An 18,286-nucleotide genomic window follows, 5' to 3' on the forward strand; every position below is an offset into this window, starting at 1 on the left:
GTCTTATCCAAGCCCAGAACTGGTCCTAGTATAGCAGCAGCCATTAATGATGATTTGTTGGGATGAGAGATGGAGAAACATCCCTACAATCTAAGGAGAATATGGCAGGGCTCTAGACATGCCTTCTAGTATGTGTTCAGGAGCAGGGGTATTTTTGTTTATTTATTCGATTTATATCGAATGCACTGCCAGGGTGCCAGAAAAATGGTGGCACAGTAGGATCGCATGGAGCCTTTCCTCAGATTGAAGGATTTCTTGTCTCCCAGGAGTAGCATTTCAGAGGTCATTTTGGATTGCAGCCAGAAGGAGCTAGAGAGAAAGTTGCACTCCACAGACATATTTCCATGTGCAGAAACACTCTGTTGAATACAAGCCCCATCTCTTGAGGTGTAATAGTCATGCTGAACGGTTTGTTTCTTCTTTCTTCCTGGCTCCTATTAGATGAGGCAGGGAGCTTTTTTGGTGAACACGGCGCGTGGTGGACTGGTGGATGAAAAGGCGTTAACTCAAGCCCTAAAAGAAGGCAGGATACGAGGGGCAGCGCTGGATGTGCATGAATCAGAACCATTTAGGTAAATAAATCTTCTTTATTATTATAGTATTTTACTTATATTTATTACCTCATTCATATAGTTCTTTCTTAAAAGGGCTGTTGGCAGATTTTGTGTTTGTATCTTGACTGCTACGCTGAGTTCAGGTAGCTTGCCCCCTTATAAGAATATGAACCGCTTGTGCGTTCCACAGCGAAGTGAGCTGATGAAGCATTGATATTGCCTGTTAATAGAGTAGCCATAAAGAGGCCACTCTGCTGTAAAGCTGCCTTGCTCTTGAATGGAAAAAAGAAATCTTGGGAAGCTGAAGCTCATGTGAGGTTCTACGGATACAGAGCTTCAGAGAACCTGGGCACTATCTGGAAGTCGCTGTTTATTCTTACCCCTCCACACATATATTTGTATGTAACATAACTGCCTTACTGGGGGTGGGGCTGTAAACTGAGGCTGATTCTCGCTTGCCTTGTCCTGGTCTCCCACTTCTTTTTCCCACAGTGCTTCTGCCCAATTTTGCACATACTGCTGCAGAGCTACAACTTGCCCGCCTCTTTCCCGAGTTCTCTTCGTGGATTCAAAATCCAGTTTTCAGATAATCCTACAGCTGCAGAAGGAACTTGGGAAAGAGGCAGGGCAAGTTGCAGCCCCGCAGCAGTGTGTGCAAAATTGGGCAGAAGCACTGCGGGAAAAAAGGAGGACAAGGCTAGTGGGAAATCGGTCTGAGTGTTTTAAGAGTTTGAATTTATAAGTGAAAAGGATTTGCCTCTGTATCTCTGTGCTTTGGGTAAAAGCTATTTTTAAGATATGAATCAAGCCTAGACAGAAGGGTTGTTGGGTTTTTTTAGTACAATGCCTCCCTTCCCCTACATTTCTTGCCAGCTGAGTATCTTTTTAAAATATTGCAAAATGTTTTTGCGTGGACCAACATTTAGAGGTCCTGGTTCAGGTTCTAGTTTATCTGTATTCTCTGGTTGATTTTAATTATTCTGAGCCTTTGTTTTTAGGCTGCTTCTACTGGGCAAGTCTCATTGAAATTCCCAATCTTCCTTCTCCTGCTCCAGCCATTCTTCTCAGGTTATAGGCTGCAATCTTAAGAACTGGTGTTGCAGTTTAAATACAGTGAAAGAGCAGGGGTGGGCACCATCCTACAAAGGGCTATCAGTCCCATCTTCGATTGAAAGCACTAATCTGGCATCCAAAATCACACCTCTGTTTGCATGCAAAATACTTTGAACCAACTTTCACTACAATCTGGACAGTCTTTCCCTCAACCTCAACTCGTATATCATAACATGAGAAGTGTTCAGCAGAAGGCCATCTGGAATAAGGGGGCAGATGCAAAGTAATGATTTTTATTTTTGAACAGACAGCGGAAAAAGGCATACAGTGGGTTGGAGCCTACCATCTATTTTTGTGGGGGTGAAGCTTCATGTGCTTGTGGAAAGTGTGACATTGCAGCTGATTCTCTGTTCCCATTGCCCACTGCTGTTCCTGGAGAGTCTCTGGAAACCTGGGTCAACATTTCAAGGGTGGGGACGACTGAGAGAAGAAAATCCCTCTCCACTTGTGGGTCTTTGGATTCAACCTATGTAGTGGTACCTGGATTTTGAGATACTTAAAACATTGAAATGGACTCAGATTTTGTGGGGGGAGGGGGTGGAAGAACTATAGTTCTATACTATGTACTATAGTTCTAAGTTCTCTAAATCAGGGGTGGCCAACGGTAGCTCTCCAGATGTCTTTTGCCTACAACTCCCATCAGCCCCAGCCAGCATGGCTGCTGGCTGGGGCTGATAGGAGTTGTAGGCAAAAAACATCTGGAGAGCTACCGTTGGCCACCCCTGCTCTAAATGATCATTTTAGGCCAAAGCTAGATGTTCTGGGTCCAGGGAAAACCCAGCACATCCAGCTGTTTGAAAAAAAACAGCACATCAAGTTTAAAAGGACAGAAAAGGGGTGAATGGAATTTTCTAAATGAAAGCATTTGTTCCTGAGAGTTTTTTTTATTTCTAGCTGAATTTTTTTCTCTTGTCTTTTTTCCCCTAAAGCTTTGCTCAGGGACCACTGAAAGATGCTCCTAATTTAATTTGTACACCACACACTGCTTGGTACAGTGAACAGGCCTCGCTGGAGATGAGAGAAGCGGCTGCTACAGAGATACGGCGAGCAATCACAGGTACAGCACAATGCAAGGTTAAATCGGGAGGGCTTCCACTGCAAAGCCAAAACCCTAAGTGCTTACCCGTGTTGGTGCTCCATACAGCAGGTAAAGCATTTAAAAGGGGGATTATCCTATGAATAGTGTTTCTATACCAGGTATACCCCAGACATCGGTTGCATATGTATGTGCCAGCGCATGTGATAAGAACATTTTGAACATTACATCTGCTCCATAGAGCACCAACCCTGGTAAGTGTGTTTATCTGCTTTGGTATGGGTAGGTAATGCTTAAATCAACCATCCATTTAGTATCATTTAGATAATCAGTTTCCCGTTAATACCCCCTTTCTGCCATACACACCATGAAGTTCAGCTATGCCAGCCCACAAACTTGGTATTTTCTGCCCTTCGGAAAGGAATTTCTCTCATGCTTGCCGTCTGGAACATGTTGGGAATGGTGACATCATCCAAAACTTTAAATTGCAGAACAAATTGTGAATCCTGTAACACCTTTAAGACCAAAAAATAGCAGACCTTTGGTATTATAGCCTGGAAAATTTTGTTGGTCTTTAAGGTGGTGCTGGATTCAAATTTCATTCCGCTACTATAGACTAACACAGCTAACCTCCTGAAATTTATCTTTAAGGTGACAGAAAACCTTGTTTGGTTTGACTGCAGTAGACGGACACGGCTGTCTCTCTGAAATGCACCACCATGTGAAACATTTCCACTTAGGCCCACCACGTAGTATCCAGCTTCAACAACTTAACAGGAAGTGCTCTAGCACCCATAAGTTTTTAAAAGCTTAGATTTGTTTTTAGAACACTTTCCTCACTCACACATTGGATCAATAGCAAGCCATCCATGATTCATACTATTTAAATGTAACTGGCTGCTCGGCCCATGCAATGTCTACTGTCTCTTACACATTTTCCATTTAGTCTAGCTTTGAAAACAAACAGTGGACTGTACTATCCAGTGAGTCTTGCAAAGTGACCTACAGTGCAGCCCTATGAAAAGTGACTACAGTCTGCCATAATATGAAAAAAATCCCAGCTTCACTCAAAAATAAATTATTTTTAACGGTTGTGAATGTGAGAAAGAATGTTTTATACTTCAGTGTTGCACCTCTTGTGGGGTCTTCTCTGCAGTGCCCTCCCTCAGTAGCTGAGTGGAATGATGTTGCAGATGTCTCAGACTTTCAACACCATTCTGCTATTTTGACAGGGAGCAAAGAATTTTCTCTCCCTACCCTCATTATAATAATCAGAGTGGACGTGAGCGTGTTGTGTATAATTTGCTGCATATCAATAAGACAGATTGTGCCTGACCTCGTTTTGAATTTGATTCATTCCTGCCTCAGGTCGCATCCCTGAAAGCCTACGAAACTGTGTGAACAAGGAATTCTTTGTCACAACAGCTCCTTGGTCAGTAATAGATCAGCAAGCAATTCATCCAGAGCTCAATGGTGCCACATACAGGTAAGACAGAGAAAAGGATTTCTCCGAACATGTTTACAATTCTGTAGGCAACCATTGAGCTTAGCCAATGAATTTAGCAAAGTCTGCAATTTTCTGAAGAAGTCTTTGTATAAGACCTGAGCATTGTATAAGATCTGCCTATAGTTAGACTTTCATCCCTCTTTCATAGAAGGGACTTCTTTATTCCATCAAGATGTTATTGATGGTTTTGAGATAACATCTCTGTAAGTCTTCCATTTCACATAGACCCCCTCCCCCAATAATAAAGGCACTATAGATTCACTTTGTACTTCTCTGAAAGGCCTTTGTGGAGTTTCAAATGAATCTTGCTAATTTATCCACGATTACCTTGCCCCTTTTGCATGACATAAGCAGATGATGGAATACCTCTCACTCAACTCACTCCATTAGTCAGAGTAAAAAACACCTCTAAGTTTTCCATGAGGATTTGGAAGGCTTTTTGCAGAGACAGAAGCAGTGCCATCATGAATGAGTGTACTAATACGCTTTTATAAATTGTTGACTTAGTACAGACTGAGAGGCAGGATAGAACTCAAAATGTCAGGAAGATAACACAAAGAGTATTCAAGGGGCCATATCTCATGTGTGCCTTAAGCTTTTAAGCAGCTGCAGAGGATGCTCAGATTTCTACAGGGAAGTATTCTGTGGCCCCTGAAATCTCTTAAGTACCTTTCCAGACAATAGTTGTTTTGTGCTATTAATGTGCAGTTCTTACTATTTGTTGTAAAAGAATTCAGATATCCTTCTGCAAGGCAAGGGTGTTTTATTGTTGTTTCTGTAAGGAAAATCCATTTGCCAGTGTCCATGACAACCTTCCCCTCCACCAGTGATTGCCATTTGGGGAACTTTTTTGAATTTATAATAATTTTTTAAAAAGTATTTCAAGTTCCACTGCATTCACATATGCAAGTGAATGCATTCACTCCCCACCCCCCACACACACAAGTTTAAATAACCTTACGCCAAGCCTGAACCTGTAGAGTATTATTCTTTTCCCTGCTCCTTAGGCTTCCTTCCACTTGTACCTCCTAGTAGGCATATATGTAGTAGATTAAGACGGTTGTGGAAGTGTGAAGTCAGTGCTCCCCAGTTTAGTCAAGTTCATCTTTGTGGCTTCTGCCCAGAAGACCACTCGATGAACAACAGTTACAAGTTAATGCAACCTTGTTTTATTGTGCATTCTGTGGCTTGGATCCACCAGAAGAGATTTCAGTCTGCTGAGTGCAACTTCCTGCCTCTCTCCCCTGCCATACTGTGAAATGTCTACCAGAATGCTAAGCAGTGGGGAGAGCCAGAGGTCTGCCCCCACCACGGAAGAATTGGCAGAAATTGCATCCCCCTTTTGTGTGTGTGTGTGTAAGTTCCCCAGTGAATCCAGGCAAGGGAGAAGGGTTAGGAGAGGAAGAGGGTTTGCTGTGCCCAAGCAATGTGTCTACGCTGGGAAAACTAGTACCATCACATAAATCAGATGTTGACTTTGAAGGCTTTTTGCAGTAACATAACATAGCAAATTAGTTGTGCTGTTTAGGTTACCTTTTCCAGGCATCTTTCCTAGACTCTTGAGCGTTTCTTCTCATTCCTTGTGCCCCACAGAAGTCACCTAGAGATTAGTCCTGCACCAATCTAGGCATCAAGTACTGGCACTTTTTAAAACAGAGCTTTAGGAAATCAAATGAACTCAGTCTCTTCCTCTCAAAAGATTTGCACTTGCATGTGACATTTCAAGAACTACAGCATTCTGTCATCCTTTCTTCTGTGTACACTAGTTTAGTATTTGGGCTAGAACAACTTGCTGTGGTTTTTCAAAAAAGCCTCTTTGCCTCTAAACAATACTTACTTGAAAGTGGCTGCTCCATCATCTGGAAAATAGTAATCTCTCTCTCTTTCCTATTTGCCATTTACTTTACTGTCCTAAAGGGACCGTTTATATGACCACACTGACACATGTCGATCAGTGATCATTAACGCTCTGGCACTCACCTTGTCAGCATAGTGGGATCTAAAGCTAATGAAACGCAAGAGGGGTGGTCTGTGGCTTATGTATGCAAAGTTCCCAGCGTAGACACATTGCTTGAGCACAGCAAACCCTCTTCCTCTCCTAACCCTTATCCTTTGCCTGGATTCACTGGAGAACTTACACACATACACAAAAGGGGGATGCAATTTTAAGATAAACAGAAGAGAATCTTCACAGAGTTGCTTCAGATTGCCTCTAATGCAAGTCAGCAATAAGGGGTGAGAGCCTCTATCCTGCCATTCCACTCAGCAAGCGACTCTTTAGCTAAAGGAAGAGCCAGCGAAGCTGGAGGAAGGTTGAAGCTTCCAAAGTGGAATGGGAGCGTACAGGTCAATAAAATAATCCTGTGAGACTTGCTGTGATAGTTTGTTACCTGTGCTGACTCACAAGGCACAGCACCTTTGGCTGTCCACATCACTCATGACCTGGGCCTATCAGTAGGACTTGCATGTATTCTGTTCTGTGCAGAAGCACCTAGTTTAGTACTGGACTGCACAGATGCTATCATATGCCGACAGCTGTATGTTCTAGCCCCTTACAGCTGTGACACTGTACTGAAAGGGGCGTGCAGTGCTTAATGGAATCTCAAAAGCAAGGGTCTTCAAAGGATTTCCACTAGTGTGGTGACTGGTTTAAATTACAGATGAATGTGCTAATGGGTATTACATGCATAATTTGTATAGGTTGTAGAATGTAGGTAAATTCAGTTCAGAATTTCATCTTTTGTTGCCTGTGTAAGGTACACCCTGTATAGTTTACAATACATTCTTCGATCTTAAGGGAGCTTAGTTTGTAAAACATATAATTCATTTCAAGGAAGGGGGGATAAAACTGACTGGCAAGATGTGTTTGGGGGCTGCACTGACCTGCAAGATGCCTTTCAATTTTATTTCTCCTGTAAATGCAGCTGCCTCCAAGTATAACCCTGGACCCAGGGGGAAGGGCAAAATGTGCATGAAGGAAACTTCCCCCCTTTCCTCTTCTAGGAGCTAACCCAAGCTCTCCAAAGATCAGGTGAGGGGACCCCTCTGTCTGGACAGCACAATCAGCAGAGAAGCGTTAGACAAGAGCACGTTGGCTTCTCTTCCATTATAATCAAGAGAGTATAATGGAATTCCTGAGAACGCAATGGAATACAATGGGAAGTAGGAAGATTTAGAGCACAATCAAAGCCAATAGCTTTTAGCTTCATTAATTTCAAGGGGAAAGCATCAAGTGCTTAATTCTTGTTACACTCAATGGGACTTAAAGTGCTTAACCATGGCTAGATTATACCCAGATAATATTCTGACTTGCATTAGAGGCAATCTGAAGCAACTCTGTGAAGATTCTCTTGTGTTTATCTTAAAATGAACCATAAATTGCTTTTCCTTAAAAAAAACAGTTGTATCCCACTTGCTTAATAAAAAGGGGCTGTGCTCCTTAGCCACTAACCTTTTAAAATGGTGGTCTTTGGAAGCAATGTAAAGTCTGCACGCATAACCACTACGCCAGACTGGCTCTCAGCAAACAATCTACTCAGCCAGGACACAGTTGAGATATGTAGGGTTCTGCACTAACTTGCAGGTCTGATTTAAGGGCTCACCTTATTTGTACTGAAATACTAGCACTATGGGAATGAACTGATCAATCTAATAGCTTTCTCCAGTTTTCTTTGTGCACAGTTTAAGGTTAGGAAAGCTCAAAGCAGTTATTAAAAAGCGTAGCCAACTAGCTACACATACTAATCCTGATGTCAACCATACTGGTAAATGTGTTTTCATTTCACTTGCAAACAAATTCATGTTTGGGGTTTGAATTCCTTCATATTTGTTTTGTATTTGCTTTTTTCGTTTGCGTTCTTTTCCCCCCTGGTTTTCACTGGTTTCAATGAGAAATGCATTTTTAATAGGAAATGTAGAGAGGAGATTGGAGTTTGGATGCAATGATCACATTGTACCTCTTACCATAGCGATCAGTCCTGACAAATGGCAGATAGATGGGAGAAAGGGTACCAATTAAAATTGTCATTTGAGTTCATAGGGTTACAGAATAGGCAAGGAGAGATGACAAATGCCCCTGTAATGTAGCATGACAGAACAGGCAGAGACTTACATTTTGACAGTCCCAGAAAGAGGGCTGTGGTTCATTTGGTCTGTCTCTCTGGCTGTTCTTTTTCTTCAGTAGTCAGTCAGTCTTTGTATTACTGATTGGAATCCACGTTATTGAGATGTTAATTGATATCAGAGAGTTGCAGTAAAACATTTGCCTCTCTGCAGTTTTGCCCAGGGCAGCCTAACCTAAAAGCAACTGGAATGGAAGGGTGAGCCTTATAATGGCAATTGCAACATAACCAGAAAATACTAGATCTGGATCAGCTCTGTGTGTAAGAAGAAATTCCTTCCCGTCACTGAACCAGCAATAATAATGGGCGACTTGTAAGTTGCAATAAACAGGAGTCTATATTTGAGCCAGCATTTTGGCTGCTGAAACATTGGGGTGGCTCCTACCGCACCTTCCTCCTGCCTCAGGAATCTTCCTCCAACTTAGGTGGCTTGTTCCATAGGAGAAGGCTCCATTTGAGTTGGAGGATGATGGGATACCCCCTCCCACTTCGTCTATGAAAACCTGGGAACAAACTCACCTGGAGTATTATGTTTAGTTTTGGGCACCACATTTTAAGAAGGATATAGACAAGCTGGAATGGGTCCAGAGGAGGGCAACAAAGTGAGGGGTCTGGAGACCAAGTCCTATGAGGAAAGGTTGAAGAAGTTGGGCATGTTTAGCCTGGAGAGGAGGTGGCTGAGAGGTGATACTTGAAGGGCCGTCATATAGAGGATGGTGGAGAATTGTTTTCTGTGGTTCCAGAAGGTAGGACCAGAACCAACAGGTTGAAATTAAATCAAGAGTTTCCGGCTCACATTAGGAAGAACTTCCTGACAGAGCGGTTCCTCAGTGGAACAGGCTTCCTCGGGAGGTGGTGGGCTCTCCTTCTTTGGAGGTTTTTAAACAGAGGCTGGATGGCCATCTGACAGCAAAGCAGATTCTGTGAATTGGGGGGGGGGCAATATTTGTGAATTTCCTGTATTGTGCAGGTTGGACTAGATGACCCTGGAGGTCCCTTCCAACTCTATAATTCTATGATTAATGAATAGGAAAATGTCAGTACCATCTCTCCTGATTCTTAACACACACCCAATTCTCTTGAGCTTGCTAAAACAGACCACCAGGCACCAAAGAAATTAAATTCAGCACAACAATGAACAGCAGGCATTGTGATTCCATTTGTTTTAATCGCAGTAGTGGCATGAATTAATATAATTTTTACTTTGTTTGGAACCAAAGGAACTTTTCCACTAGCAGGCTTGTAAATTAGGCAGCTTGTCTCTGAAACTAGAGTTGAAAGTAATATCAAAGATGTTACTGATCATCTTGCCTCTTGAAGGCTGTCAAGAAGCTATAGTTGGTACAGAATGCTGCAACCAGTGTGTTGAGAGACAGTTTGGTGTCGTGGTAAAGAGTGACAGACTCTAACTGGGAGAACTGAGATTCCCCACTCCTCCACCTAGCTGCTGCTGTGTGACCTTTGGTCAGTCACAGGTTGTCTCTTTGAGTTGTTCTTTCAAAAGGAGTTCATGGGAAGAAGTGCCTCATTGCTCAAATGTTTGTTGCCTTTGTGGAGTATGAATGAATTAACTGGACAGCAGTTAGTCATATTTTCTCTCCAGATGTTAATTAGAAATTGATTAATATAAGGTAGTCCACATCCCCTTTAAATGGGGGATTCTGCAGCTGTTTGAATGGTGATAGAAAACAGGTCCAGGTGTTTAAAATAGTGTGGATAAAGCAGTGTGAAAAAGGAAACACACTGAATGGGCAGTGATTTCTCTGTTTAAAAATGTGTTGACAGAAATCAAATTATTATTAGTTTCTTGTGTGCTTGAAAGGGCTTACAAACAGATTTTTGCAGTAAGGATACAGTCAGAAACAGAAAGCACAATCTTAGAATTGTTTCTTTAAAAAACTGAATTTTGGGGAGTAAGCTGGGTTTCTTTTGCGCTTCCGCTCAAAGCCTCTCTCTCTAGAGCATTTTTGCAGTGCTGTCTTATAACTTAGAAATCAATCTTTTCCTAGATATCCACCAGGCATGGTGAGCGTTACACCAGGTGGAATTCCAGCAGCTATGGAAGGTATCATTCCTGGAGGGATTCCTGTTACCCACAATCTTCCAACTGTGGCACATCCTTCCCAAGCTCCATCTCCTAACCAGCCCTCAAAACATGGGGACAACAGGGAACATCCCAATGAGCAATAGCAGATCATTTTAAGCACTCCAATTTGGGACCAAGAGACATTGGAAAAGAAAATTATACACAAACTGACAGGAATTTGATATTAAAAAAAATGAAATGGTTGATTTTGGACTAATGCATCATGATGTTCCAGTGTTAACTACAAGAAAAAAAGATATAGGAGTCAAGACTTGGGGGAGGGAGGGGGATCGCAGAAGAAGTCACCTGCTTACTGAAGCACTGAAAACTAGGATGTGATGATACATTACTGATCAACTTCTGTTATTGTGTGTTTAAGTTTCCTTCATCTTTACATCAATCACAAAATAGTATGTATTTCTTCCCCTTTGGGGAAACAGCAAGTAACTTGCTGCTTAAAACATGTCCAACAGTCCTAACAAAGCTTAAATGATATAAAGAGGAAACCATGATGTGACTTCAGCCCTTTCCTTCCTCACTTACCTGGCTCCTCCTTGTACAGCCTGAGGAACGTTAACCCAGAAATGGGGAGACTGTTTTTGCTCATTGCAGTTGCATATGGCCACTAATGTATTGGAGGGATGCTACTCAAATGTAACTAGTTGTGTAGGTCAGGAATCCTGGTAGGAGCAAGGGGGGGGAAGGCTTGCATTGAATTAGCTGCCTTTTCACCACAGGAGCGGACGCTTCTTCTACAAGATACACTTAATAAAGTAGCTGTACATTCAATAACACGTGCCGATGATGCAAAAATGAAAGTGTTAAGTCTCACATTTATACTCAGATATATTTTTCTCAGTTTTAAAGCCACAGCTATTTTATTGAGTGAAAAAGTCTTGAGCTGGAAAGGGTTCAAGAATAATGTTGCATTTCCTTATGTCTCAGGAAAAAAAACAAAACACTTTTTATGGTAACTTGTCAGACTGTATGAACAAAACCCACTTTTTTAGACATTGAAGTCTTCTTTTCTTCATGTGATATTTTATACAAGAACACTTCAAAATGTGTTATTAGATGTGACTGATTTTAACAAATCCTATTAGATTTGTATCAACTAGTTACATGTTATATTCATAGTCTTTTGTGAATCATCGCCTTTTTGTTGAAAAAAGATGGCCTATTCTGAGCCTTTGTATGGGTACATTCCTGTTTCTGTGATAAAAGTTTTAAAAGCTGTCCCAAACAGAAAAAAAAAACCAGAACCAATGGCTACCAGAAATATGTTTTGTTTTAGTGTGTTACCGTTACTGTATTTGTTTATTGTAAAGGTGGACATATAGCGTTCAGTGCAGTTTTCAATAAAAAGTGACGATTTCTATAATTTGAGCTGGACCTGGCCCTCAATGTCCCTGACACTCCTTCAAATTGGAGTTTGTAGTCAATTTGTGTGAGTGACTAATACAGCATTATCTTCCTGGGATCGACATGAAATAAGGGTCTTAGATTTCCAATATGTAATCATTACTGTTCTAGAGGTCACTGAGAAATTATTACATAATCTTCAGCCGCAAATGGACTAAGCAAGCTTGGTAAGAAGCTATATAAACCAAAATTAAAATTCTTGTCAAAGTGATGTCATGTTATTAACAACAGTGAAAATAGACAGTCCCCCTAAAACTGGTTATACTCAGAATATACAACTAGGCCTTACAGTGACACCTAGGGGCTTGTTAAGGCATGACTTAACAGCCAGGATTCAGACAATAAAATGGATTGGCTGCAAAGCTCGTCCTCTGCCATCTAGTCTTCAGCAGAAGTTAAAAGAGGAATCTCAAATTCCTTTACTTGTAGGACTCAGCTTCTTACAAGAAACAGCCCGCTTAAAAAAGCAACAGACAGTATGCGCACACTGATTCTCAAGCCACATGAAGGCCAAGTTTGCAAGTCAAGGAACCCACACTAAAGAAAACATTTCCCAGTCTGCTCACAGCTGGCAGTGCAAATTGTTCCCAGGTGCCACATAAGTATGGTTAGAAATCACTGCCTTAGTCAACAGCTATTATCTGTTTAAGCTGGTAGCGTGTGTAATACAAATGAGAGCTGCTGTAGAATGAGAAAGTTACCAAGAGTACACATTGCCAAGGAGGAAGGCCTTAATTCATGTCTGACTTCAGCTACACAAAGTCAATGGGTAAATATCAGTTGCCACAAAGACACAATTGATAACTGCAGTAGAAAGAGTTCCACACACAGGGTGATAGTAAATGCAATTTCTGCATTATTTCCAGTTCAGACCACAGTCTCACAAAAGTCCGTTTTGGTCTTTCTCACTCTCTTAAAATGACTTCACTAGGCAATAGTAACTACAGGGAAAAGTGTACTGAGACAGAAATAGAAAGCAAGCCATTGTTACAAAACTTGTATTTGTTTTGTTTTATGTTAATGGAAAAGCACATTACCAGCTTTGAACATGTTCAAGGGAGTCAACTTCATAGCAGTGGCAATGATCTAACACTGTAATTTTGAAGAACTTACCATAGACACCAGTATAGAGCAATCAGGAGAAGGAACATGGGTGAATTACAGAGAACATTGAGGAAGCCACACAAATGAAGGTGAAGTAACAGAACATTTACACTGGCGTGATTTTTTTAGAAGCTGCTGTTTGTTGGAACTTTGCTTTTAAATGGAGCAGTGGCATTCCAGAGTGGTGGTGTTGACATTGGTAAAAATGGACACTTAAGAAAACATTCCAACTTGTTGCAGGCTCTTCTACAACCAGGATATAGGCTAGGAACCTCTGGCACAAAAATTTACTTGTTGGGAAATTAACATCTTGCTACTTCAGGGGTGCTAGCTTGAAGAAGACTTCTCATTTAAAACTAAAACAACTTTTTCCTCCCAAGGAGATTTCAAGTACAATGTAAGTATAACTCTATCACTGGAAGCAATTTTAGTATGGTAAATGAGCTAAACCACCAATTAAAGATGTATCACTGAAGAGTTTACAAAAACCTGAAGTAATTTAGAAAACAGGGATCTACTGCAGTACAACAAAGCTTCCAAAATAATATAATTTTAAGACAGGAAAGGGTGGGGGTGAAGAGAAGGGAAGGCATTTCATGCTATTCACCATCACTCTTCTTTGTTAGCACTGATTTAGCGGGAGTCTTTTAAAGAAAAGAGGGTTGACAGGCTCTGAAGCCAAAATAGGTAACAAAAGAGCTCAAGTGGGAAAAAGATAAAATCACACAGGTATTTCAAATAGGAGGGAAATATATAGTACAGCTCAAAAAGTCAATATCAGTATAAATGAATAGATTTTAATGTATTCTAATGTAACACCACAAACAACGCTATTGAAAACTCAGATTTCTGTAATTTGCCTTTTCATCTTGATGAGACAGTGCAATAAAATCAATTGCAGATTTGAATAAATGCTTAGCTAAAGCCTAACATGGGAGGAAAGACTGGACCAGGCTAGCAGATCATGCATTATTTCAATCAATAGTCAAGGCACAGCCACTACTTGCAGCAGAATAGGAGCTGAGTAACAACTAGTGGTTTTAGGGCCTATAAAATTACTAGTCTCCACTGATTACCATGTGGATGCATTGAGACTACATTACAAGACATTTCAGTATTTGCTTCTCAACTGCTGCCAATGCAAAATGATTACTTTGGAAGATCTAGAGACAAGTATAAAAATACTGCAATCTCTTGTGAGATATTTAGCAGAGGAAATCCATAGACGGAAAATCACAGTTGAGATGCTCAAAGGGGAAACTAGCGGTGGTGCAAGCAGAGAGCCGGGACCCTTGGGCATGGACCTACACTAGTTCCATCTAGTGTCTCCCGGGAGAAGCGGTGATTCCCCAAAGAAGGAGAAAAACATAAAAGTTCCCACAGACTGGGAAGATTGTAACTGTCAAGTTGGAGCTGTCTGAAAGCAGAGAAGGCAAGAGCAGGGAGCAGATGGATTACTTCAGTTCCTTGTGTTTCATAAAGTTTTAATTTAAAAAGAAGTTTGGGTGCTGGAATCTATAGCATGGGTGATATAAGCCAGTAAAAAAAACCAAACCCACAGTTTTCATTTTATTCCCATTGGTAACCAGCAGCCAAATGCACTCAACCAAGAGGGATGCAGAAGGATCAGGCACAGTGGGTTGTGACTTAGATATTTTCCCTACTTGGGTACAGGAAGGCCTGCTAATAAAGGTCATTTAAGACAGCTGCAGCTCCCTGGGGAAAACTACCAGCCATTAACATAGCAACTCAGAAGGGTGTGACTTGACATCGTTTCAAATAACTGCTTGTCCAGAAATACGGCCTTTTTATTGTAAGATAGGCATTAAGCCTGCAAACAAGGTATTAACTTGCCTTATGATTTTATTCGGAAAAACCTAAATTAGAATTGTGCATTAAAGTAGAACCTGCTTTAGAAGAGAAATTCTTTTCTTCAAGTGCTTAGGAAATGTATTTTATATAAAAAAAAAGCAAACATGCATTTTTTGCCTAATTATCACTGAATACATCAGAAAAACCACCAAAAAAATCTAGATTTTACATTTCTGTGACAGAGGTGAGTGGATTTCTTTAGTGTCATAGATTGAATTTTTTTAATATAGGTTTGTTGCCAAGATTTCTGAAGATTTTCAACACCATCTGAGCCACAATATTTAAAAGCAGCACATTCTGAAGGGTTCATGGAGCCATAATTTTTTTAAAGAACTATGTAAAAATACTACGTAGGGCTTCTTTCCAGATTCTTATTAAACAAGGAAATCCACTGCAAAAGGTTCCCTGTCATCTTTTCCACCATCATTAATCTTCAAAAAGTGCTTATCAAGAAGTGTTTTTACATACAAAACTATTCTGTCTTTAGTGTTTTTAAAGTGAGGTTCTGGATAGGCTATATCCATTCAAGATAGCATGGCTAAAGTTATCAAGTATAATAAAAGATTTTTCTACTGGAGGATATATTCTGAACTTATACTTTTCGGAAACTTACATACTCAAATGTGGCCACAATCAATCAACATGCAAAAAAATGCCAAAAGTTTACATACCAAAAAATATATAATATACAGTACTTTAAAACAATTTTGGAGTGAAGGCTTTTAAGGAAAACTGCCAAAGTGCTTTCTCACTCGATTTTAATGACCAAGGAGTGCTCTTCAATGGAGACAATTTTAACTTGCAGGGGGGAAAGGCTTGATAAAATAGTAATTTCTATTGAACAACTCACAGCAAGACCAGGTTGGGACAAATGCAATTCTCAGTTCAGTTTAGATGTAGCAAATTCCACACAATTGTTTAGTATACAGTTTTTTTGGAATACAGAGACTCCTTTGACTAGTAGGCTGGGAGGAAGGAAAATAAACTATCCCAAAAGAAATTATACAAAGTATTAATAGACAGCAAGAGAAACCTTTACAGAAAATGAAAGGGTCACTCAATCAAAATTTATCCCTTCCAAAGGTGTTTTTCCCTTTAATATTTCATATTATAATGGGCACAATAGTAACTCAAACTTTAATAAAATAATGCTTGTTCATACAGCTAACTTACTCTGGATATATGGCATCAACCAAAAAGCCACATGATCTGAACTGGGCAATTGTAAGATTTCACATAAAATGATCTTTTAAGGTATGTCAGACTGCTTAAAAATGTGATGCAAAATTATCAAGTTTTACTGTAAGTCTTAAAAGGAACAAATATCCATCTACTATGTGCTTTTTAAGTGCCCTTGTTCAAAAGAAATTCTTCAATAATTTTAAGATGCTGGTAATACTTTTTCCTATTACACAACTTTCTTACACAACCACATGCGGTACATTTATAGACAGATGTACAATTGGAAAGAAAAATGCTTTCTGTCTAGGTAATAAAATTAGGATTTTGTTTTTTTACAAATGGTAGTCCAACCAATGTAGCCAGCTTCACACATCAGATGAGTTTCTGAATTCTCCCCATGCTGATTTAAAATCCTATTCAGGGTACTTCCTGCTACAAGTGGGTCATTATGTAACAAACTGCTAGAGCACGCCCCAGACTCTAGGGTGCCACCACACATTATGCACATTCAGGCATCTCCATTTTTCTCATTCATCATCATCATCTTCATCTTCCTCTCCATCTGAAAGGGAAGTACAAGGGCGGATTTGTCTATAGCGGTCAAGCCACTTCTCTACCATCTGCGTTACCAGGGGATGATTGCGCCGGCGAGAGCTTTTCTGCATAGCAACTAGGACTCCACCTTCAGTCACACAACAGTCCAGCCACTCCCTGAGTAGCTTCTCTTGCTGTTCCTCATTACCAATCTTCAGGGAGAGAATACATAAACTTAGGACACAGTTCAATTAATATTACCAACAACTTAAAAAGACACGTCCATCAACAATATAAAAAGATAAAGGTAGTCCCCCCTGTGCAAGCATGTCGTTTCCAACTTTGGGGTGACATCACATCATGACGTTTTCATAGCAGACTTTTTATGGGGTGGTTTGCCATTGCCTTCCCCAGTCAGCTATGCTTTCCTCCCAGCAAGCCATGTACTCATTTTACCAACCTCGGAAGGATGGAAGGCTGAGTCAACCTTGAGCCGGCTATGTGAACCCAGCTTCTGCTGGGATCGAACTCAGGTGGTGAACAGAGCTTGAACAGCAGTACTTCAGCTGACCATTCTGCACCACTACATAGCTGACTGTAAACAACATCAAATTCTTTGACTATATAAAGATCATATATTTTCACTGCAAATGTTTATATGTATGAGCAATAGGTTTTCTAAACAAACATGACTGAAGCTGATTAGAATGCCCGTTCAGCCCACAAGGCAAGCACTCAACAGGTTAATTCAAATCTACTTTTCAACTACTCCAGTTTTAGGTTAAGGAGGATACAGTGGCATGGTTAATTATTATTAAAAGGTCTTGTAACTTTCAGCATGTCTTGTAATTTCTACATTGCAGTTACAGAAATTTAAGGGCTTGTATATATCAAGCACACTATCCAGGAACTCATGGTTGCCTGTTGATACACAGCTGCTTAGAAAGTCTCTGTAGACTCTCCTCAGAAGATTCATGCAACTATTTTTTTAAAAGCTGAGAAAGAGTGGCAATGATATTAATTTGACTAATAACACTGGCTACTTCCCTGACAAAGAAGGTACTGAAACCTGATTTCCAAATACATCGTTTTCCAAGGAAGCCAAAAATTCTACTTCTCTTTTAGAGGCATTTCTCTGCTAATGCAATTTTTGGGACATTTACTTGAACCACTCTAAGCGGCTTTATGTTTCTTACCTCTTGAGCAGACAGGAAGTGAATGTGCAGCAGCTTCCTTTCACTGTCAACCAATGGTAAAAAAGTAATAGTAATATCATCATCAGTGTTCAAGTTAGCACCAGCACCTCGATTGCCATAGCCATCATTCTCCATGGCAACCAAGGCAGAGAAGTGGCCCCGTGTGTAGCCCAGAGCAATAGGGCTTTTCCAACAAAAACTCTGTTCCCATAATAAAGGCAAATATACACCTAAAAAGAAGAGAAGGAAAGTGGAAAGACAGCAAAGCTTAATATATTATTAATTTCTGGCAAGAATACATGTCTGAAGATACACTGGAACAGTATTACAAAAATACACTGTGGCATCTCATAAATGAATAAATTTATTCTAGCATGAAATTTTGCGTAGAGCATGCTTAATCAGGTACATCTTACTCAGAAGCACCTTCTAGCCCACAAATTAATTAACTGTTAAGGTAACACAACAGACTTGCTTTTGATGTAACAGACTCTCTGTCCAGAACCCTACAAGGCATATCTCTAATGGCATTACATTATAAGGCTGGGTATTTTCAAAT

At 40.4% G+C, this 18,286-nt stretch overlaps 2 protein-coding genes across 5 annotated transcripts in view; one reads left to right on the forward strand and one right to left on the reverse strand.

Moving 5' to 3' along the window:
* The window catches only part of CTBP2 (C-terminal binding protein 2), a 124,087-nt gene extending 112,289 nt beyond the window's left edge, over positions 1 to 11,798 (forward strand). For 2 of the 3 annotated variants that reach the window (XM_060241443.1, XM_060241442.1), the window contains exons 6-9: positions 442 to 572; positions 2,597 to 2,724; positions 4,072 to 4,189; positions 10,341 to 11,798. In XM_060241443.1, coding sequence (XP_060097426.1) covers positions 442 to 572; positions 2,597 to 2,724; positions 4,072 to 4,189; positions 10,341 to 10,521 — 558 coding nt within the window. In that variant the 3' untranslated portion in view covers positions 10,522 to 11,798. Of the gene's footprint in view, positions 1 to 441; positions 573 to 2,596; positions 2,725 to 2,864; positions 2,958 to 4,071; positions 4,190 to 10,340 lie in introns of all 3 variants that reach the window. The other variant, XR_009555559.1, reaches the window with a different exon arrangement.
* Positions 11,799 to 12,821: 1,023 nt separating this feature from the next.
* Positions 12,822 to 18,286, reverse strand: part of ZRANB1 (zinc finger RANBP2-type containing 1) — an 80,050-nt gene continuing 74,585 nt past the window's right edge. For both annotated transcript variants that reach the window (XM_060241445.1, XM_060241446.1), the window contains 2 exons: positions 17,728 to 17,957; positions 12,822 to 16,743 (listed from right to left, as the gene is read on the reverse strand). In XM_060241445.1, coding sequence (XP_060097428.1) covers positions 16,525 to 16,743; positions 17,728 to 17,957 — 449 coding nt within the window. In that variant the 3' untranslated portion in view covers positions 12,822 to 16,524. The remainder of the gene's footprint in view (positions 16,744 to 17,727; positions 17,958 to 18,286) is intronic.

This window comes from Heteronotia binoei, chromosome 6 (genome assembly GCF_032191835.1).
Source record: "Heteronotia binoei isolate CCM8104 ecotype False Entrance Well chromosome 6, APGP_CSIRO_Hbin_v1, whole genome shotgun sequence".
Taxonomy (NCBI): domain Eukaryota; kingdom Metazoa; phylum Chordata; class Lepidosauria; order Squamata; family Gekkonidae; genus Heteronotia; species Heteronotia binoei.